The 24460-nt window shown below is 39.6% G+C and overlaps 1 protein-coding gene across 1 annotated transcript in view; it reads left to right on the forward strand.

The window, feature by feature from the left end:
* The window catches only part of TEX11 (testis expressed 11), a 169724-nt gene that overhangs the window by 11721 nt on the left and 133543 nt on the right, over positions 1–24460 (forward strand). Inside the window, exons 3-6 of the mRNA XM_066357816.1 lie at positions 2001–2085; positions 6493–6572; positions 11003–11083; positions 11179–11298. Of these exons, the coding sequence (XP_066213913.1) occupies positions 2001–2085; positions 6493–6572; positions 11003–11083; positions 11179–11298 (366 nt within the window). The remainder of the gene's footprint in view (positions 1–2000; positions 2086–6492; positions 6573–11002; positions 11084–11178; positions 11299–24460) is intronic.

Consider the following 24460-nt stretch of genomic DNA (forward strand, 5'->3'; position numbering starts at 1 on the left):
GAAATGCAAACTTATTGTTTGGGATGAATGCACAATGGCACATAAAAAATTGCTTGAGGCTCTTGATCGATCATTGCAAGATTTGCATGGAAACATCAGACCATTTGGGAATGCATTAATATTGTTTTCAGGCAAACATTACCTGTAATTCCTCAATCGACACCAGTGGATGAAATAAATGCTTGCCTGAAATACTCTACTTTGTGGCGACATGTAAAGACGTTAAAATTAACTACAAATGTGCGTGTCCAGCTGCAAAATGATCAATCAGCTGAGATATTCTCACATCAATTGCTGGAAATTGGGAATGGAAAGGTGCCGGTTGATCTGACCTCAGGACAAATTTCACTGCCTCATAACTTCTGTAATTTAGTGACATCAAAAGAATTGGTTGAAAAAGTATTTCCCAATGTTCAAACCAATTATAAGAATCACAATTGGCTGAGTGAATGAGCTATTGCAGCCAAGAACAAAGACATCTACGAAATTAACAATATTATTCAATCTAACATTCACAACGAGGCAGTCACAAGTCTGTCGACACTGTTGTGGAAGCAGATGAAGCGGTTAATTATCTAACAGAATTTTTGAATTCACTTGATCTGTCAGGGATGCCACCGCATGTACTGCAATTGAAAATTGGCATGCCAATTATATTGCGAAATATCAACCAGCCAAAGCTTTGCAACGGCATGCGGCTTGTAGTAAAAATATTAATGAGCAATGTCGTAGAAGCAACGATCTTGACACAACCTTTCAAAGGTGAAGATGTCTTCATTCCTTGCATTCCTATGATTCCAATGGATGTGCCATTTCAATTTAAGAGATTGCAGTTCCCAATTCGATTGGCATTTGCAATCACCGTCAACAAAGCTCCAGGCCAGTCTTTAGAATTGTGCAGTTTAGATCTAGACACGGATCACTTCTCACATGGAAAATTATATGTTGCATGTTCTAGAGTCGGCAAACCAGACAATCTCTATATCTGCACAATGGAACAACAAAAAATATTGTATACCCACAAGCATTGTGAAATTAAACATATAAGAAACGTGCGCTTTCTCTTTTCTTTTCCATTTAACCAGAACTGAGCCACAGCAACGTGTGGTGGGTATAGCTAGTTGTACATAAAATAGGATTTTTTTGGTTTACCCAGTTAGTATTCCATACTTACTAATATGTTTATTATAAGATAATGGTATATAGTTTCTATCATAGTCACCATATCACCCTCAGAGATTTAGGTCAGACCTATGTTGTATTGGTCTCAGGCAATAGTACCACTGAGGACCAAGTATTTTCTGCAGAGGTCCTTTGTCAGAAACCAGCGTTTCCCAAATTCACTTTTTTTGTGTGTCTTCATTTAATCCTGACTTGGTTTATTTTTGCATCTGATAGAAAGATAAACCCCAAAAGAAGCTACTAGAAACTTTGCTGTCTAGTCTCTAGAACAAAAAATAATAAAGCAACAAGTTTCATTATTCGGGTATATATTATTTTGGCAGGTATTGTAAGTGTTGCATGAGTCGTATGAGACATAATCTTCAAAATGAAAGAACCTAAGTTGGAAATAAGAATAACAACTAAAATAAAGAATAAATGATATAAAATAGCATAATTAATTGCTCAAGTTATGTGAAACTCAATGAATATAAGAATTTAGGGAAGAGAGAGATCTATGTAAGCTGTAGTGGTTGCTGAAACCTTCATGGTTGATCCTAGTGAGACTGAACTGAATTGAGTTACGTAGAGAATGGGAGGAGGTATGTCAGGTGAAGTTAACAGTGTGAATAAAGGTACATAATTAAGAATGAAAAAGTTGTATTCATGGGACAGTGTTATAATTACCGTAGGAGTGAGTAAGTTTGGAGGAGGAAAGATAGATTTTGGAAGGCCTGTAAATGACTCACAATAGTCATATAACCATGAAACATTTAAGGAAGAAAATATTGGGGATGGATGGTATTTTAACTGGCTAAGAAAATGTTTTTATTGTCTAGATTGAAGAAACGGCAGTAAAACTTTGGAACTGGGCAGCTACCCGGAGAGTTGACTTGGTTATAAGCAAAGAACGGAAAATTAAAAGTACGTATATATTTTGTGACTCATTGTGAGGAGTATTCTAATTGTACATGGTGTTGTGTTCCTGCAGTTTAAATAATATTTTGACCAGTTCTTAGATAGAAATTTCTTAAGAGTAAGCAAAAACAATTGATAAACAGTGGTTTCTCAAGCAAAAAATCTTCCTCAGTTTTATGACTTCAGAAATTAGGTTCATAGTAATAAAAGTTTTAAGACATCACTGAAAGAAATAGTCTGATAGTGAACAACAAAGATGATTAAAGGGTGGGAAAATGAGAACTTGAGGGAATGGATTATCTTCCCTGGAGAAGAGATGAACTGGATTCTGAAGGATCATCAAATACTAGTTATTCTCTCCATTAAAAATAGAGAGAAAAATATTGCTATATGCCTGATTTAGGTTTAAAACTCTGTAACAATTAATTTCCTCATGAGATTGGTTGATGAACATTGGACTGAGTTACTGAGAAAAATTAAAGAAGTTTTTTTTTTCTTTCCCTGTGAGAACAAACAAGAACAAAAAACCAAACTCATCTGCTTGGATACATTAAATATGGTTCGCTAGCAAAGTTTTAGTGCTTGAACTAAATGGGAAAGGTCTAGTGTGTTCCACAGTTACTGATTTTCAACAAGGATAGTGAGTTAATGCAATTTTGGAAATTATATTGCCCAATTATACACAATACGTAGAGACAGCAACTCAAAAGGTGAATGTCTGGAGTGGTTGTCTTTGTAAATACAAGTGGATTTTATCTGTATGCAACAAATAGAACTTATTACTAAGTATTTCTTTATGAATATAAACCGAACTATACAATGTCAGTGTAAGTATAGGGTAATTAGTGGTTAATAAAGTCAATAATATACTTACTCATTAGTCTACTCCTCTACTACGATGTTTTTAGAGAACAATTCTCTCTTTTTTTCTTTTTTTCGAGAGAGAGATGAGAAGCATCAACTCATAGTTGGGGCACTTTCAGTTGTTTGTTAATTGATTCTCGTATGTGCCTTGACTGGGAGGCTCCAGCTTAGCCATTGACCTCTTGCTAAAGCCAGCTACTCTGTACTTCAAGCCAGTGGTTTTTTTAGCTCAAACCAGTGATGATGGGATCTTGCTGATCTCATGCTGAAGCCAGCAACCTGTGCTCAAGCCAGAGGATCCCACACTCAAGCCAGCAACCTCGGGGTTTTGAACCTGGGACCTTAGTGACCCAGGTGGACACTATCAGCTGTACTACCAGTGGTCAGGCATTTTTTGAGAGTGAGGGAAACAGCGAAGAAGAAGAAGAAGAGAGAGAGAAAGGGAGGGAGGGAGAGAGAGAGATTAGAAGCATAAACTCGTAGCTGCGTCAAGAGAAATAAAAAATTCACAAATGCCAGAGTATACAACATTGTGTTGTCTAAAGTCAGTTAGAATATCAAGCTGTGGGCACTGATGGAGCAAATGTAAGGCATATATAAGGAATCATTCAATAGACATGTATCCAAGATGTTTATAACTGAGATCAAGAACATGCTGGTGAGAAGACAAGGATAGAGCAACAGCAACAGAGAAAACATCTTTATAATGAAGCAGTCTTCTGCCTTTGGCCTGAAGGCTTGTTGGTGATAACTGTAAACAGCTGTAATCAAGAATGTGGGGATGGAAACAAAGTTCTTAGACTAAGACATTTCCAACAGAAGGATGTTGCTCAAAGCTGTGGGGTCAAGGAAGTAATATTTTTCAGAAAGGTTATGATCACTGAAACGTGGCTGTGAAGTCAGGGAAGGTGATTTATGGTAGAGCAGTTTTAGCAAAGTGGTAATGATGCAAAAACATTGCAAGAGGTTAAGGGGATGAGTGAGTAGCAAGAAAATAGAGGTAGTAACTATACAATTTAATTCAAGAAGTTTGACAGTGAAAGGAAGAGGAGAAACGGGATGGAAGCTTGAAGCATAGTAGGGTTGTTTTGTTTCTTTTTCAAGGAAGGGAGATAGATGTGTTTGAAGATAGAAAGCAGTAAATTGAGAGGGAGTACTGACGGTGTCTTCGGAGAGGGATAATAATTGAGAGATCAGGGTCCTTAAGGATACTGAAGAATTGTCCCCTGGCTGGGTGCTCAGTGAATAGAGCATTGTCTTGACACACCAACAGGGGTTTGATTCCCCATCAGGGCACATAGGAGAAGCAACCAATTAATGCACAGCTAAATGGAACAACTAAGTGGAACGAGTAATTGCTTCTCTCTCTCAAATCAGTGGAAAAATTAATACTAAGGAATTAGTAAACTTTGGAAAAAGTAAAGGAAACATTTCAAAAACTGGAAATACAAGACAATGTAAATATGATTATTAGTTATTTTACAGAAAGTTTTTTCAGAAATTAACTTTGTTAAGAGATGAATAAATTTTACAGTCGCATGATAAATAATCAATATGTAGCTACTTCAGTTACTCTAATTTCAGTTGGGCAAATCTCTTTTAAATTAAGTATTAATTAAAAATGGTTTTAGTATGACCAGGCGGTGGCACAGTGGATAGAGTGTTGGACTGGGTTGTGGAAGACCCAGGTTCAAAACCTCAAGGTCACCAGCTTGAGTGCGGGCTCATCTGGTTTGAGCATAGCTCACCAGCTTGAGCTCAAGGTCGCTGGCTTGAGCAGGGGGACACTCACTCTGTTGTAGCCCCCTGGTCAAGGCACTTATGAGAAATCAAACAATAAACAACTAAGGTGCTGCAACGGAGAATTGATGCTTCTCATCTCTCTCTCTACCTTTCTGTCTGTCCCTATCTGTCCCTCTCTCTGTCTTTCTCTCTGTCTCTGTCAAAAAAATGATTTTAGTGTAGATAGAATAGCAACTGAGATCTGTCATCAAGGCAACTAGTTCGGTTATATGTGAAGTCATCCTTTAAAACTTGGGTATGTTTTATGATGAAATAAACCACAAATAAGGAGGTTATAGTTATTCAAAGTGTTTTCAGGGGGGATGAAATGTATCATGAAGATACCTGTATTTTCAAAATTATATTTAAGAACTTTTATATCATCTACAACAAAGAATGTATTTAGAAAGTTTCAATTTTAGGAGAAAAATCCACAACTATTCTGTTCAGAAATATTGTCAGATTGTTTAACTGCTTTCCAGTTCCTCTTAGAATTATTTTGCTGCCAGTACATACAAGAGCTTCATGTGGAACCAGGTATCTTCAGTGAGTCTTTGGGACCTAAGAATTGCAGAAATTAAAATTTGTAAATTCAGTATCAGTTCTGCAGAGACAACAAGAGAGTCAGAGAGAGGAACAGATAGGGAGAGACAGACAGGAAGGGAGAGAGATGCCGCAATTCTTTGTTGCGGCATCTTAGTTGTTCATTGATTGCTTTCTCATGTACCTTCATGAGGTGGGGGTACAGCCCAGCCAGTGACCCCTTGCTCAAGCCCGCAACCTTGGGCTTCAAGTTAATGACCATGGGGTCATGTCTATGATCCCATGCTCAAGCCAGCGACCCTGCGCTCAAGGTGGTGAGCCTGTGCTTAAGCCGAATAAGCCCGCGCTTAAGCCAGTGACCTCGAGGTTTCAAACCTGGGTCCTTTGCATCCCAGTCCAATGCTCTTATCCACTGCACAACTGCCTGGTCAGGCTCAGTGTCAGTTCTGACTACAGCATTAAGCAAGCGATTCATTTGGTGTATGTTAGATCATTTACTTTTTTTTTAGAATACCACTTTTTAAAAAAGTATTTTTTATTTATTCATTTTAGAGAGGAGAGAGAGTGAGAGAGCAGAGGGGAGGAGCAGGAAGCATCAATTCCCATATGTGCCTTGACCAGGCAAGCCCAGGGTTTCAAACTGGCGACCTCAGTGTTTCCAGGTTGATGCTCTATCCACTGCGCCACCGCCTGGTCAGGCGCCATGAGGTTCTTTTATTTGATTACTACTATTTTATTCTCTTAGAGACAGAGGGAGAATGGGAAAGAGGGGAGAGAAACAGTAAGCATCTACTCATAGTAGTTGCTTCCTGTATGTGCCTTGACTGGGCAAGCTCAGGATTTCGAACTGGTGACCTCAGTGTTTCCAGGTTGATGCTTTACCCATTGTGCCACCATAGGTCCGGCAGATCATTTACTTTTGAAAATTAAGTTTTTTAAAAAGCCTTTAAAACTTATTTTTTTTCCTGGCGGTGGTCCCAGGTTCGAAACACTGAGGTCACTGGCTTTAGCCCTCCCACCCCCAGTCATGGCACATATCAGAAGCAATTAGTAGATAACTAAAGTGAAGCAACTATGATGTTTCTCGCTCTTTCTTCTCTCACTCAAAAAAACCCCACTCTTATTTCTAACATTACTTGTTTCATGTCACATCTCTTTTCATAGGTTTGTATAAAAGGAGAAGGAATGTTTTGTATTTATGGGTATCTAATTACTGTTTTGCAGTACGGCATATTGCTTGCAAGTTGTTGTTTATGTATGAAGACCCAGCTGCTTCAGAAGAAGCTCTTCAGAGACGGATTTTGGTAAGTCCTAATTATATTAGTGCAGATGCAATGAGATAGTCTAAGTCCATGAAGATGGTTGAAGTTAGTGTAACCTGGAAAGGGTTTATATCGTTTAGTGTATTCATGTTTTTTTTTATGAACTGTATCTATTAAAATTAAAGGTCTCAGCAGTGCTATGGTTGTTATTATAGTGATTCAGTGGACTAAATATTGAATTTATAATTCAGGATTTGTGGAAAGTAATGAAAGTAATAAAAAGTAATAGTTCTCTGATCCATTTCTCCCTCTTCCCTATTTTGCTCCCTATGGCGAGTATGTACTTGCAGTGGAAAATATTTTTCCAGTGCTTTAGAAGAATATTTTATTGAAAATCTCAAATATAGCCTGACCAGGCTGTGGCGCAGTGGATAGAGTGTTGAACTGGGATGCGGAGGACCCAGGTTCGAGACCCCCAGATCGCCAGCTTGAGTGCGGGCTCATCTGGTTTGAGCAAAAGCTCAGCAGCTTGGACCCAAGGTCGCTGGCTTGAGCAAGGGGTTACTCGGTCTGCTGAAGGCCTGCGGTCAAGGCACATATGAGAAAGCAATCAATGAACAACTATGGTGTCGCAACAAAAAACTAGTGATTGATGCTTCTCATCTCTCTCCGTTCCTGTCTGTCTGTCCCTGTCTATCCCTCTCTCTGACTCTCTCTTTGTCCCTGTAAAAAAAAAAGAAAAGAAAATCTCAAATATATATACAAAATTGGTAAGATAGCACAGTGATTCCCCCATTTACCCATCATTCAACTAGAGTAGTCATCAACACACCATCACTTTTCTTTCTTCTATATCTTCTTCAACAGCAAACCCCCATGGGTTATTTTGAAACAAATCCAAAATACATCATTTTACCCAAAGCTAGATGTCTCCAAAAAATAAAGGTATCTTTTTTTTTTTCCTTAACTAACCCAGTACTGCTTGACCAGGTGATGGTGCAGTGGATAGAGCGTCTGACTGGGACACAGAGGACCCAGATTCGAAACCCCAAGGTCGCTGGCTTGAGCATGGGATCAAGACATGATCCCATGGTCACTGGCTTGAACAAGGGGTCACTGGACCATTTTGAGCCCCCCCCACCCCGGTCAAGGCACGTACGAGAAGCAATCAATAAACAACTAAAGTGAAATCAGTATGAGTTGATGCTTCTCACCTCTCTCTTCTCTCTTTTTTCTTTCTCTCTGTTTCTCTCTCTCAAAAAAAGTCTTTTGGTGCAGTCTTGAGGGTTTTTTGTTTTTAGAATGATGTCATTTACAAATAGTGACATACTTTTTCATTCTCAATTAGTATGCCTTTTATTTCTTTCTCTTGCATGATTGTTCTGGCTAGGACTTCCAGTACTCTCTTAAAGAACAGTGGTGAGAATGGACATCCTTCCTTGTCTTGGTTCTGATCTTAGAGAAAAAAATCTCAGTTTTTCACCATTGAGTATGCTATTAGTTGAGTTTGTCATATATGACCTTTATTATGTTGAGGTACTTTTTTCCATACATATTTTATTGAGCATTTTAATCATCAGTAGGTGCTACATCTTTGCAAATGCTTTTTCTGAATCTATTGACCTGATAAGATTTTTACTTTTTATTTTGTTAATGTATGGTGTATCACATTGATTGCTTTATTTATGTTGGACTTTCCTTATATCCCTGAAATGAATCTCACTTGACTATGGTATGTTATGTGTTTAATATATTGTTGTATTCAGTTTCCTACTATTTTGTTAAGGATTTTCACATGTATGATCATCAGAGATATTAGCCTATAATTATTTTCTGTGTTGTCCATAATGAACACCAGACTATGTCTGCATCTCCTCTCTCTGTCCTTCTCCTCTTCCTGCCTCTCCTGATTGTTCAGAAATGCCTACCTTCAGATATCTCAATGCATGGATCCCTCAGGCATGTTTGTGTTGAGCAAGGCATCTTTTGTTGAATTATAGTTGTCTAACATAACTTTAAGGGGAGAAACCAAGAGGTGTTCTCACTCTTTCATGACACTGATATATCACTCCTAATTAAATCTTGATTTATTAGCTTACATATGATCTATTTTTCTGCCATGATAGATGAACATTTATCTCTCTCTCTTTTTTTAACAGGGATAGAGAGAGAGTCAGAGAGAGGGACAGATAGGGACAGACAGACAGCACGAACGGAGAAAGATGAGAAGCATCAATCATCAGTTTTTTGTTGCGACACCTTAGTTGTTCATTGATTGCTTTCTCATATGTGCCTTGACTGTGTGCCTTCAGCAGACTGAGTAACCCCTTGCTCGAGCCAGTGACCTTGGGTCCAAGCTGGTGAGCTTTTTTGCTCAAGCCAGATGAGCCCGCACTCAAGCTGGTGACCTCAGGGTCTCGAACCTGGGTCCTCCGCATCCCAGTCCGATGCTCTATCCACTGCGCCACTGCCTGGTCAGGGGAACATTTATCTCTTATTTTCTAATTTTATCTCCCCAAACTCCCCCTTTGATTTTTGGTTAATTATAGTATTTTTATTTATCTGATAGCTACCTTTTAAAACTTTAAATAACATACTTTAATTTTTATTTCTTTACATCAGTTTTGGAGAGTGTATGTCTTTATTTTGCACTCTGAAGTTATTATAACATTTATCATTCTCTCTACCATTCCTTACCTTTAATCTGCTAACTTCTGCTACCTTTAGCTTTTGCTTTTTTGGATTTTTTGATTCAAAGAATGAAAGCTTAAAAGGAACATTTTGTTGATTGTGACTATTATTTAATTCTGTAGATAATAATGATATTTCTCTTTGTTTTCCATCTGTTTGTTCTTTTAATACAATTTCCTTAGGTGGTCTTCTGTTTGTTGAGTGTAATGTCTTTTCATGGTAATTGTTTAGTGATTGCTCATATTTGATTTGCGATTACTTGATAGTTTTCTGTAAATACTGTATCACTTGAATCTAATGACTGATGGAGAGGTAGGACTGGATGTTTCAATTGACCTGTGTTTTCAGCCAGGTACCTGGAATTCCATTTTTCTCCAGCCTAAGTGATTGTAGTCATGTTTTCTTCCTGGGTGGGAGGGGTGAAGATACCTCTTGGAGAGAAGTCAACTGCCTGATGCTCCTATTGTTCACATCCAGAATGTTTCCACCTTTACTTTTGTGCATTTTTGTGTGTGTGTGTGACAGAGACAGAGAGACAGACAGATAGGGACAGACAGGCAGGAAGGGAGAGAGATGAGAAGCATCAATTCTTCATTGCAGCTCCTTAGTCTCCTTAGTTGTTCATTAACTGCTTTCTCATATGTGCCTTGACCGGAGGGACGGAGCTACAGCAGAATGAGTGACCCCTTCCTCAAGCGAGGGGACCTTGGGCTTGAAGCCAGTGACCTTGGACTCAAGTCAGCGACCATGGGGTCATGTCTATGATCCCACGCTCAAGCCAGCAACACCTTGCTCAAGCCAGTGACTTTGGATTCAAGCCATTGACCTTGGTCTTAAGCCAGTGACCTCGAGGTTTTGAACTTGGTTCCTCCGCGTCCCAGTCCAATGCTCTATCCACTGTGCCACCGCCTGGTCAGGCACTTTTGTGTATTTTTAAGATGATGGTTTTTGCCTCATCCCATTTGCCATCTATTTTCCAGAGCGGCCTCATTAATTTAGGTCAACTTTAAAATGCTCTTTATTTTTCATGATTCTTACTGAATAAGAAAAATATGTATATATTTTCTTTTTTATAAAGAATATATATAAATCCCCAGAAATAATATATTTATAAAGTATATACATAATATAATGAATATGTGAATATATGTATCATATAAAATTTATACTAAGAATAATAGTACTGCATTTCCAGGGTTTTATAGTAGAAGGGTGGCTGTAGTGTGTGCTTAGTTCTCCATCGCGATTCAGTCTTGTTTCCTTCCACAGTATTTGTGCATATTATATATCAACTTTAGTTAGATGTCTATTGATTACAACAATGTGAGCTTCTTCAGGGCACCTGGGATATAAAACATACTTAATAAACATTTGTTGGATTAATAAAAATTTTATTAGAGGTATAATTAAAAACTAAAACTTAGGTGTGTTAACTTTGAGTTTAATGTTTATCATATAACTTCCTTAAGTATGTGAGGCATTTATTTTTTAGAATTTTCTCTTCCTATCTAAATTATCCCAGTGCTCTCCTTTAATATTTCCTTAGAAGATATGTTTTCAAGTCTATTAATTTTTTATTATTGCTTTTCTTAAGACTGTTTCTTTTAAATTTATATAGTTCAAAGCGAAACAAAGAACTCTAGTAAATGCTGTTACCTTTTTGTTTTTTTTTTTAATTACATTACTGAATATGGACAAAAAATTATTCATCAGTACACTTCTCAACCAGGTTGGAGGAGGTGTGATTTAAAAAAATATATTTTCTAATTTCTCTCTTTCAGATGACTATGAAAACAGGAAAAGGGTGGGTGGATATTGGAAATGGAGTGACTGCTGATGAATTTTTTGAAGCTGCACTGGCTGTAAGTTAGCACTGTTTTTTTTTTAGGTGTGGCAATTATTAGTAACAGTTGTGGTGATTCTCATTATTACATAGTATTGTGGTTTTATTTTTCAGAGTCTGGAGCTATTGTATGCCAAATTAATGGAGAAGAGCTCCATTGAGCCACAAGTGACTGCGCAGAAGCTTGATGTGGAGAAGAATGTTTTCAAAGTGCTTTCTTACCAAGCAGTGTCAGTAAGTATCATAGTCACCAGGCGTCACAGTGAGGCATTTTGTATATGTAAATACAAAAATGATGAGATGTAACCTAATAGAAAATCAGATATCATTAGCCTTTCATAAGAATATATTTGACCAGGTAACATTACTGATGGTGATTGGTAGCTATATGGGGATGGGTGAGGTTGGAAAGACTGATATATAACTAAACAGCATTTTAACCACTGCGTGTAATATCTGTCATTTATAGCAGTAACCTCTACTTGAAACACCTGCCTCTTTTGTGACTCTCTTATATCCACAGTCTGCCCAAAACGTGTGACTGATAAGAGCCTTCTCATTAGTAATTGATCTGCATTGTTTGCTGGTGTTTTATGTCTTTTTGGCTCCTGGGTTTCCTCCTTTTGTCACCATGAACTTAGGTGCACATTTTCAGTTGTCAGAATCTAAGCCATAATGAGTGCTCTGTAATTATATGATTTTAGAAATGAAAGAGACGTTAAATGTCATCTAGTATAATCCTATTATTTTTACTTTTAACATACTTAGATATAACTCATACATGATAAAATTTACACATAGAAAATGTACAATTTAATGGATTTAGTATGTTCACAGAATTATGCAATCTTTGCTACAATCTAAGATTAAAGAATTTTTATCACCCCAGTATGAAACTCCCTACCTATTACCAATCACTCCGCATTTTTCCAAACCCCCGCTTAGCAACCACTAATTTACTTCCTATCTCTATTTACTTACCTATTTTAGACATTTCATATAAGTGAAATCATACAATAACTATTCTGTCATGATTAGCTTCTTTCACTTAGCATGTTTTAAGGTTAATTCATGTTGTAGCATGTATCAGTACTTCATCTTTTTATTACCAAATAATGTTCCAGTATATGGATATCCTGCATTTTATTTATATATTCATCCATTGATGAACATTTGGGTTGTTTTAAATTTTAGGCTATTATGAATAATTTTACTGTGAACAAACATACTGTACTGATTTTTGTGTGTACATGTTATTATTCTCTTAGATGTATACTTATGAGTAAAATTGCTGAATGACATGGTAATTCAATGTTTAACTTTGTTATGAAACTGCAGGACTGTTTCCTACAGTGCCTATACCGTTTGAGACTTCCAATAGCAGTGTGTGAAGGCTCCAGTGTTTCCATAGCTAAAAGTTTTATAGCTTTAGCACTTACATCTGGATCTGTGATCAATTTTTTTTTTTTGTGGCAGAGACAGAGAGAGGGACAGATAGGGACAGACAGACAGGAAGAGAGAGAGATGAGAAACATCAGTTCTTTGTTGCGGTTCCTTAGTTCATTGATTGATTTCTCATATGTGCCTTGACCAGGGGGCTACAGCAGACCGAGTGACCCCTTGCTCAAGCCAGTGACCTTGGGCTCCAGCTGGTGAGCCTTGCTCAAACCAGACAAGCCACGCTCAAGCTGGTGACCTTGGGGTCTCAAACCTGGGTCCTCCACATCTCAGTACGACGCTCAATCCACTGTGCCACTGCCTGGTCAGGCTGTGATTAACTTCAAGATAAATTTTAGGTATGGTAGGAAGAGGGGATCCAAAATCTTTTTTTTTTTTTTTTTTTTTTAGCGAGACAGAGAGAGGGACAGATAGGGATAAGCAGGAAAGGAGAGAAATGAGAAGCATCAGTTCTTTGTTGCAACACTTTAGTTGTTCATTGATTGTTTTCTTTTATTATTATTTTTTTTACAGAGACAGATAGAGAGAGGGATAGACAGGGACAGACAGACAGACAGGAATGCAGAGAGGTGAGAAGCATCAATTATCGGTTTTTCATTGCAACACCTTAGTTGTTCATTGATTGCCCTCTCATACGTGCCTTGACCATGGGCCTTTAGCAGACTGAGTAACCTCTTGCTCGAGCCAGCAACTTTGGGTCCAAGCTGGTGAGCCTTGCTCAAACCAGATGAGCTTGCACTCAAGCAGCGACCTCTGAGTCTCGAACCTGGGTCCCGCATCCCAGTCTGATGCTCTATCCATTGCGCTACCACCTGGTCAAGCCATTGATTGCTTTCTTATATGTGCTTTGACCAGTGAGCTCCAGCAGAGTGAGTGACCCCTTGCTCAAACCAGCAACCTTTGGGCTCAAGCCAGCGACCATAAAGTCATGTCTGTGATCCCATGCTCAAGCCAGCAACCTCAGGGTTTCGAACCTGAGTCCCCAGCATCCCAGTCCAGTGCACTGCGCCACTGCTTGGTCAGGACCAAATTTTTTTTTTTTTTTTTTTTTTTTTTTTTTTTTTTGGCATGTGACTATACAATTGTCCCAGCACCATTTATTGAAAAGATTATTTTTTTTCTTTTAATTTTTTTTTGTGACAGAGACAGAAAGAGGGAGGGACAGATAGAGACAGACACAAAGGGAGAGAAATGAGAAGCATCAGTTCTTTGTTGCGGTATCTGAGTTGTTTGTTGATTGCTTTCTCATATATGCCTTGACCCGGGGGGCTCCAGCCGAGCCAGTGACCCCTTGCTCAAGCTGGCGACCTTGGGGTTTGGAACCTTGGGTCCTCTGCATCCCAGTCTAATGCTCTATCCACTGTGCCACTGCTTGGTCAGGACCAAATTCATTTTTTTTGCATGTGGCAGTCCAATTGTCCCAGCACCATTTATTGAAAAGATTATTCTTTCCCCATTGAATGGTCTTGGCACCCTTGTCAAAAATTAATTCATAATTAATGTGAGAGTTTACTTCTGAACTATTGATTCTATTTCATTTTGATTTTATGTTAGTACCTCACTGTCTTTTTTTTCTTTTTGATAGAGTAAGAGAGAGGGACAGATAGGGACAGACAGACAGGAAGGGAGATGGGTGAGAACAATCAATTCTTCGTTGTGGCATCTTAGTTGTTCATTGATTGCTTTTTCATATGTGCCTTGATTGGGGTGTTATAGCAGAGAGAGTGACCCCGTGCTCAAGCCAGATGAGTCTGCACTCAGGCCTGTAACCTTGGGGTTTCAAACCTGGGTCCTTTATGTCACAGTCCGATGCTCTATCCACTGCACCTCTGCCTGGTCAAGCTCAAACTATACTGTAAGCTTTAGTAACCAAAGTGGTATGGTATTGGGAAAAATAAAACACACACACAGATCAGTGGATCAAATCAAGAGCCAGAAATAAGCTCACATGTATATGGACAACTAATTTATGATGAACGAGCCTAAAGTATACAATAAAGAAAGGAAAAGTCTTTTCAGTAAATGTTGTTGAGCAAACTAGACAACCCCATGAAAAAGAACAAAACTAGACTACTCATACCAAACTCAAAAATTAACAGCCTGACCAGATGGTAGTGCAGTTGATAGAGTATTGGCCTGGGACACAGAGGACCCAGCTTCACAGTTCGGAGTTTGCCGAATTGAGCATGGACTCATCAGCTTGAGCACGGGTCACCAGTTTGAGCATGGGATCATAGACATGACCCCATGGTTTCTGGCTTGAGCCTGAAGGTCATTGGCTTGAGCAAGGGGTCACTGGCTCAGCTAGAGGCCCCGTGTTAAAGGCACACAGGAGAAAACAAACAGTAAACAACTAAAAAGTGCTGCAATTCTAAGTTGATGCCTCTCATCTCTCTCCCTTTTTGTCTGTCTGTTCCTGTGTGTGTCTCTTGCTTAAGAACACACATGCATGCACGCGTGTGCGCGCACGCACACACACACACACACACACACACACACGCACAGTGGATTAAAGACTTGAATGTGGGCCCTGGCCGGTTGGATCAATGGTAGAGCGTTGGCCTGGCGTGTGGAAGTTTTGGGTTCGATTTCCGGCCAGGGCACACAGGGGAAGTGCCCATCTGCTTCTCCACCCCTCTCTCTCTTCCCCTCCTGCAGCCAAGGCTCCATTGGAGCAAAGATAGCCCGGGCGCTGGGGATGGCTCCTTGGCCTCTGCCTCAGGCGCTAGAGTGGCTCTGTTCGCAACAGAGCGATGCCCTGGATGGGCCGAGCATCGCCCCCTGGTGGGCATGCCGGGTGGATCCCAGTCGGGCGCATGCGGGAGTCTGTCTGACTGCCTCCCGGTTTCCAGCTTCAGAAAAATACAAAAAAAAAAAAAGACTTGAATGTAAGACCTGAATGATAAAATACATAGAAGAAAACATTCACATGCTGTAAGCTTTTTCTTTATTGTGTTTACATAGATTTGAGTGTCTCCCCGAATGCATCCACCCTCCCCCGTATTCCCCTCAATTTCTCCCTTGCTCCTCTCCCTACAGTGCCCCCCCCCCTTTCCTTCAGGTTTTATTCCGTTCCTCGGTTCACATTATTTCTTGGATTCTTCAAATGAGTGAAGTCATATGATATTTTTCTTTCTCTGCCTGGCTTATTTCACTTAACATAATAGTTTCCAGGTCCATCCATGTTGTTGCAAAAGTTAATATTTCCTTCTTTTTCGTGGCCCCATAGTATTCCATTGTATATATGTACCACCATTTGTTTGTTTATTAGAGAGAGAGTCAGAGAGAGGGTTAGACAGGGACAGACAGACAGGAGTGGAGAGGTGAGAAGCATCAATCATTAGTTTTTCGTTGTGCTTTGCAACACCTTAGTTGTTCATTGATTGCTTTCTCGTATGTGCCTTGACCACCAGCCTTCAACAGACTGAGTAACCCCTTGCTCGAGCCAGCGACCTTTGGTCCAATCCAGTGAGCTTTTGCTCAAACCAGATGAGCCTGCACTCAAACTGGCGACCTCGGGGTCTCGAACCTGGGTCCTCCGCATCCCAGTTCGAGGCTCTATCCACTGCACCACCACCTGGTCAGGCTCTATCACCACTTTTTAATTCACTCGTCCACTGATGGGCACTTGGGCTGGGCTGATTCCAGATCTTCGCTATTGTGAACAATGCTGCCATAAACATGAGGGTACATTTTTTTTTTTGAATCAGTGATATGGTGTTCTTGGAATGTACTGTATCCCTAAAAGTGGGATAGCTCGGTCAAAAGGAAGTTTGATTTTTAATTTTTTGAGGAATCTCCATACTGTTTTCCACAGTGGCTGTACCAGTTTGCATTCCCACCAGCAGTGCAGGAGGGTTCCCTTTTCTCCACATCCTCGCCAGCACTTATTCTGTGTTGTTTTGTTAATGAGCACCATTTTGACTGGTGTGAGGTGATATCACATTGTGGTTTCAATTTGCATTTCTTTAATGACTAGTGATGTGGAACATTTTTTCATATGCCTATTGGCCATTTGTCCTCTTTGGAGAAGTGTCTATTCATTTCTTTTGCCCATTTTTGATTGGATTGTTTGTCTTCCTGGTGTTGAGTTTTAGAAGTTCTTCATAAATTTTGGTTATTAACCCGTTATCAGATGTATTGTCAAATATGATCTCCCATTGTGTGGTTTCTCTTTTTATTCTGTTCATCTTGTCTTTAGCTGTACAAAAGCTTTCTGTTTGATATAGTCCCATTTATTTTTTTATTTTTATTTTTTTTATTGATTTTTTTTTTTTTTTTTTTAGAGAAGGGGAGAGAGATGGACAGTTATTCTACTTACTTATGCATTCATTGGTTGCTTCTTTTTTTTAATTTTTTAAATTTTATTCATTTTTAGAGAGGAGAGAGAGACAGAGAGGGAGAGAGAGGAGAGAGAGACAGAGAGAGATAAGGGGGGAGGAGCAGGAAGCATCAACTCCCATATGTGCCTTGACCAGGCAAGCCCAGAGTTTCGAACCAGCGACCTCAGCATTTCTAGGTGGACGCTTTATCCACTGCGCCACCACAGGTCAGGCTAGTCCCATTTATTTATCCTATCTTTTATTTCACTTACCTGTGGAGATACATCAGCAATTATATTGCTGTGAGTGATGTTAGTGAGCTTGCTGCCTATGTTTTCTTCTAAGATGCTTATGGTTTCACAACTTATATTTAAGTCTTTTATCCATTTTGAGCTTATTTTTGTGAATGGTGTAAGTCAATGGTCTAGTTTCATTTTTTTTGCAGGTAGCTGTCCAATTTTACCAACACTATTTTGTTAAAGAGACTGTCTTTACTCCATTGTATGCTCTTACCTCCTTTGTCAAATATCAGTTGTCCATAAAGGTGTGGGTTTATTTCTGGGTTCTCTGTTCTGTTCCATTGATCTATATACCTGTTCTTATGCCAGTACCAGGCTGTTTTGAGTACAATGGCCTTGTAGTATAACTTGATATCAGGAAGTGTAATACCTCCAACTTCATTCTTCTTTTTCGAGATTGCTGAGGCTATTCGTGTTCTGTTTTGGTTCTATATAAATTTTTTGAACATGTGTTGTATATCTTTGAAGTATGTCATTGGTATTTCAATTGTTATTGCATTGAATTTATAAATTGCTTTGGGTAATATAGACATTTTAATGATATTAGTCTTCCTAACCATGAACATGGTATATGCTTCCACTTGTTTGTATCTTCCTTAATTTCTTTTATCAATGTTTTCTGATTTTTTGAGTACAAGTCTTTATCCTCCTTGGTTAAATTTACTCCTGGGTACTTTATTTTTTTGTTGTTGCAATAGTGATTACAAGGGGATTGTTTCCTTAATTTCTCTTTCTGACAGTTTATTGTTGGTATATAAAATGCCTCTGATTTATGCATATTAATTTTATACCCTGCCACCTTGCTCTATTAATTTATCAGGTCTAGTAGTTTTTTGAGTGAGACTTCAGGGTTTTCTGTATACAGTATCATATCATGTGCAACTAATGATAGTTTTACTTCTTCTTTTCCAATTTGGATGCCTTTTATTTCTTCCTCTTGTCTGATTGCTGTGGCTAGGACTTCCAGAAATATGTTGAATAAGAGTGGTGAAAGGGGGCACCCCTGCCTTTTTCCTGGTCTTAGGGGGATTGCTTTTAATTTTTGCCCATTGAGTATGATGTTGGCTGTGGGTTTGTCATAGATGACCTTTATCATGTTGAGGTATGTTCCCTGTATTCCCACCTTGCTGAGAGTTTTGATCATAAATGGGTGCTGGATTTTATCAAATGCTTTTTCTGCATCTATTGAAATTATCATGTGGTTTTTCTCCTTCCTTTTGTTTATGTGGTGAATCACATTAATTGATTTACAAAAGGATAGGAGTTAATTCTTTGAATATTTGGTAGAATTTACTAGTGAAGCCACCTGGCCCAGGGCTTTTGTTTTTTGGGAGCTTTTTGATAACTGTTTTGTTCTCATTTGTTATAATCAGTCTGTTTAGGTTTTCTGATTCTTCCAGATTGATTTTTGAAAGATTATATGTTTCAAGGAATTTGTCCATTTCACCTAGGTTAATATTTTGGCATACAGTTCTTCATAGTATTTTCTTACAATATTTTGTATTTCTTTTGTGTCAGTTGTTATTTGTCCACTCTCTAATTTTATTTTATTTATTTATTTATTTTTTATTTTTCCGAAGCTGGAAACGGGAAGGCAGTCAGACAGACTCCCACATGCGCCCGACGGGGGATCCACCCAGCACGCCCACCAGGGTGTGATGCTTTGCCCCTCTGGGGCGTCGCTCTGTTGCGTCCAGAGCCATTCTAGCGCCTGAGGCAGAGGCCACAGAGCCATCCCCAGCACCCGGGCCATCTTTGCTCCAATGGAGCCTCGCTGCGGGAGGGGAAGGGAGAGACAGAGAGGAAGGAGAGGGGGAGGGGTGGAGAAGCAAATGGGCACCTCTCCTATGTGCCCTGGCCGGGAATCAAACCCGGGACTTCTGCATGCCGGGCCGACGCTCTACCGCTGAACCAACCGGCCAGGGCCTCTAATTTTATTTAATTGAGTCCTCTCTCTCCTTTTCTTGGTGAGTCTGGTTAAAGGTCCATCGATCTTGTTTACCCTTTCAAAGAACCAGCTCTTGGTTTCATTGATCCTCCATATTGTTTCTTTAGCCTCTATGTCATTTGTTTCCACTCTGATCTTTATTATTTCCTTCCTTCTACTACCTCTGGGCCTTACTTGCTTTTCTGTTTCTACTTCTTTTAGATGCAGCGTTAAGTTGTTATTTGAGCTTTTTCTAGCTTCTTCAGGTATGCCTGTAGTGCTGTGAACTTCCCTCTCAGTACTGCTTTTGCTGTGTCCCAGAAATTTTGAGTTGTTGTATGCTCATTATCATTCATTTCTAGGAATTTTTTAATTTTTTTCTTTGATCTCATCGTTAATCCATTCGTTATTTAATAACATGCTATTTAGTTTCTATGTGTTTGAGTATTTTTCAGTTTTTCTGTTGTGGTTGATTTCTAGTTTCATGCCATTGTGATCAGAGAAAGTGCTTGATATGATTTCCATCTTCTTAAATTTGTTGAGACTGCTTTTGTTCCCTAACGTGATCTATCTTGAGAATGTGCCATAAGCATTTGAAAAGAATGTATATTCTGCTTTAGGGTGAAAGATTCTGAAGATATCTATTAAATCCAGTTGACAGTGTGTCCTTTAAGTCTGCTGTTTCTTTGTTAATTTTCTTTCTTGAGGATCTATCTAGTGATGTTAGTGGGATATTGAAATCCCCTACTCTTACAGTATTGCTGTTGATTTCGCCCTTTATATCCATCAAAGTCTGCTTTATATATTCAGGTGCTCCTATATATTAGGTGCATAGATATTTATAATGGTTATATCTTTCTGTTGGATTACTCCCTTTATCATTATGTAGTGACCTTCTTATCTCTTACTATAGCCTTTGTTTTAAAGTCCATTTTGTCTGATACAGTATTGCTACCCCAGCTTTTTTTCATTTCCATTTGCATGAAATTTTCTTTTCATCCTTTTATCTTTATTCTATGTGTATGTTTTGTTTTGAGGTGTGTCTCTTGTAGACAGCATATGTACGGGTCCTGTTTTCTTATCCATGCCGCTACTCTATGTCTTTTGATTGGATCATTTAAGCCATTTCCATTTAAGGTATTTATTGATATGTAGTTGTTTATTGACATTTTATTTTTTAAAGCTATTTTCTTCTTTTACTATATTCTTTTCCCCCTTTGTTTTGTTTGCAACAGGACCCTTAACATTTCTTGCAGCATTGGTTTGGTTGTATGAATTCCTTGAGGTTTTTTTTTTTTTTTTGGCTGGGAAGCTTTTTATTTCTCCTTCAATTTTAAACAATAGCCTTGCTGGATAAAGTAGTCTTGGTTGTATGCTCTTTTTCTGCATTATTTTGAATATTTCTTGCCATTCCCTTCTGGCCTCAAATGTTTCTGTTGAGAAGTTGGATGTCATCCTTATGGGGGCTCCTTTGTAGGTGATAGCCTTTTTTTCTCTAGCATCTTTTAATATTTTCTCTTTATCACTTAGCTTTGCTATTTTAATTATGATGTGTCCTAGTGTGGATTTCTTTGGGTTTCTCTTTAATGGAATTCTCTGTGCTTCTTGAACTTGTGAGACCCTTCCTTGCATCAGTTTAGGGAAGTTTTCAGCTATGATTTGATTGAATAAAATTTCTATCCCTTGTTCTTTCTCTTCTTCTTCAGGAACCCCTATGATGCAGATATTGTTTCTTTTTAGGTTGTCACAGAACTCTCTTGGAATTTTCTCAGATTTTTTCAGTCTCTTTTCTGTTACTGCTCCACTTCCGTGATTTTGTTTGTTGTCTTCCTATATCACTGATTTAATCCTCTGCTTCATCCAGCCTGCTTGTAATTGCTTCTAGTGTAGTGTTCTTTTCTGGTACTGTATTTGTCATTTCTGACTGGTTCTTCTTTATTATTTCAATGTCCGATTCACTGTTGTTCTAAGATCTTTCAGCATTCTCATAATTATTAAACTCTGCATCTGGTAGTTTACTTAGTTTATTTTCTAGAGGTTTCTCTTGTTGATTCATTTGAATTGCACTTCTCTGTCTTCCCATTTTTTCTTTGTTGCCCTGGACGTCCCTGGCCATGGCCTGGTGCAGATCATTGGGGGTCACTGTCTATAACTAGTTCTTATCCACCTTTTGGGAGCTACAGGTTATCCAGATCTTGTGGCTGCCTCTGCTGGGTCCAGGTACCATTGTAAATATCAGCTGCACTCCTAGGCTTGCTTTTATCTACTCTTGGCCTGGGAGAAGTTCCTTTAAAAGTTCAAGTTCCCCTAAAATCCACTTTCTGTTGCCTCTTATTGCTGGCTACTTGTTGGGCTTAGTACTGTAATTCAGTGATTAGGTACAGCATTACATGTGGCCTACTCCTTAGCCTCAGGTGTCATTCTATCTAGACATTTTATTATTTTATTTTATTTTATTTTTTTTGTTCTTTTTCAGCACTCACTAGGGTGTAGTTTCAGGGGTCCAGTGGGTGTGGCCCCTGTGCTTCCATTGTGTGGTCTACCAGGCCACTGTTGCTGTTGCTCCTGGGGCTTTAGTGCTGCTAATGCCAGCCCGCCTCCTCCACCGCCGCTGCCCTGGTTGGGCTCGCGCATGGCCACATGCCCATTTGGCACAGATCTAAGTAGCCGCCTGAGGGGGGCCATGCGCATCAAGGTCGCCTGTGGTTTCACTGCCACTAAGGGCGCACCCGCACCCCGAGCAGTTTTGCCCACCAGCCCGGATGCCTGCAGCAGCCGGTGCAACTTCTGGTGAGCTTGCACATGCCCACGCATTCCCCCTCCGCTGATGCTTGGGCCTCCACCCCCGCTCCCCTCACTACTGAGGGCGCTCCCTACCGCAAGCAGGTTTGCGTGCTGGCCTGGATCCCTGCAGCAGGGATCCTGCAGCAGCTGGCACAACTTTTGCCTCCGTTGGTGGGCTCCTGTGCACCCCTGCATTCCCCCTCCGCTGATGCTCAGACCTCTGCCCCCACCAAGGGAGTACTCTCAGCTAGCTGTGTGTGATCTCGCACTTCCCCAGCAGCAACGGCTGTTCCTGGCTCTGCGGCCCCATCTTGTGCGAGCTAGCTGGAACTTTTGCAGCCGCGCCCTGCTGCCTCCAGCCTGCCTGCCCCTAGGTCAGCACTCAGCAGTGTGGTGGGTGGTGTTGCTTAGACTCTGCACTTTCTATTTATGTCCCTTACATGGCACCTGGCTCTAAGTGCCTTTGTTTTAGCTAGGGTAGGGGAGCCTCCAGTGGACGGGATACTTTCTTTCCTTTGCTGGTGATGCTGTTCCCAGGAAAAATGTTCACCTTAAATTTGGGGAGTGACTCAGCCCAGGGGTTAGGGTGTCCTCCTGGAGCTCCGGGAAAGTAGCTGTGAGAAAGGCTTTCCATGCAGTTCCTTTAATATGGAGCTTGGGTCTGAGAGTCCTACCTCCTCTCAAACTGTGTCTTTGCTTTTTTCTCAGCCAAACATAGTCTGTAAGCCCCTTTCAAGCTCCAGGGCTCTAGGTTTGGATTCTGGTTTTGGGGATAAGGACCTACAACTTGCTGGACAGCCCTCCCTGTCATGAAATTCCCTCCAGGGTGCCGCTTGCTCCTGGGAACAGGGCAGCCTTTCCTACTAGTCTCAGTGTGGGTTCTTTGGTGGTCCTTGGCTGTAGAATCCTCTTAGTTTAGTCCAAAGTTTGTCTTTCCTAATTAGTGTTCTCAGATTTAAGTTGTAAGTCACCTTGGTTCTGGGAAGTGGGAGTTGGAGCGTCTGCCTACTCTGTAGCCATCTTGGAACCCCCCATAAGCTTTTTATCAATGCTTTTATGGATTTGACTCTAGTGGCAAGGGGAACAAAAGCAAAAATTACCGTATTTCCCCATGTATAAGCTGCACCTTAATTTTGGGGCCTGAAATTTGAAAAAAATGTATTACATGCAGTTATTGAACTCAAGTTTTATTCATCATAAAATTCATACAACTCCTCATCCCTGTCAAAACTGCCATTTGTTAGCATGTCCTCATCTGTGTCTGATGACGAATCACTGTCTTCATATATCACCTCATCCTCAGTTCCATCTATGGCATTTGAAATACCACAACCACTATATAAGATGCACCCATTTTTAGACCCCAAATTTTTTGGAAAAGAGTGCATCTTATACATGGAGAAATATAGTAAATGATGGAATTTAAGATTAGTGGATATGAGTTAGTTGAAGATCTAAGACCAGAGCCAAGATTTTCTGACTTTCAGTCTAATGCTCCTTAACCTATAAATTAGGTCAGCTATATAAAAGAGAACTCCCTTTTAGTAACTATGTCTTACCTTTTAATGTTAATATCCTTTGTGGATTACTTTAATGCAACTACTGAAAAACTGATAAAGTCCAATAGAACTTGGTGGAGGTTTTTTCTCCAAATTTAATCATTTAAAAAAAAATTTTTTAAGCAAGAAAGACAGAGAGAGGGACAGATAAGGACAGACAGGCAGGAAAGGAAAGACATTAGAAGCATCAGCTCGTAGTTGGCAGCACCTTAGTTGTTCATTGATTGCTTTCTCATATGTGCCTTGACTGGAGAGCTGTAACTGAGCCAGTGACCCCTTGCTCAAGCCGACGACCTTTGGGCTCGAGCCAACAACTATGGGGTAATGTCTATGATGCCACAGTCAAGCCCGCGACCACACATTTATGCTGGTAAGCCTGTACTCAAGCCAGCAACCTCGAAGTTTTGAACCTTGGTCCTCTGCATCGTGGGCAGACACTCTTATCAACTGTGCCACCGCCTGGTCAAGCTCTCCAAATTTAATTATTTTTTAATTACAGTTGACATACAATATTAGTTTCAGATTCACACCCTAGTGATTAGATACTGTATAATTTACTGAGTGATTATTCTGATGTCTCATATGCACCTAACACCATATATAGTTATTAGAATATTATTGATTATTCCCTGTGTTGTACTTTACAATTCCATGACTATTCTGTAACTACCAATTTGTGCTTAATCCCTTCACCTTTTTCTTCCAATCCTCCGAACCCCTTTCCATCTGGCAGCCCTGCATGTTCTCTGTATCTATGACCCTTTCTGTTCTTTTTGTTTATTTTCTTTTTTAGGTTCAATTGTTAATAGGTATGTATGTATTGCCATTTTACTGTTCATATTTTTTATATCATCCTATTCAGTGTCATTTTTGTGTTACTCCAGATTCTTGCCACCTATTTCTTTGTATTTTGAGCTGGTTATTATGTTTAGTTAGACTAGTGTTGCTAAAAGAATTAGAAAACAATTTGGGCTTTTAAGTAACAATTAAAATATGTTAAAATTGACTTGTAGACAAATAGCTTGTTATTTTACTTTAACCAATTAT

Source organism: Saccopteryx leptura, chromosome X, assembly GCF_036850995.1.
Source record: "Saccopteryx leptura isolate mSacLep1 chromosome X, mSacLep1_pri_phased_curated, whole genome shotgun sequence".
In the NCBI taxonomy this organism is placed as follows: domain Eukaryota; kingdom Metazoa; phylum Chordata; class Mammalia; order Chiroptera; family Emballonuridae; genus Saccopteryx; species Saccopteryx leptura.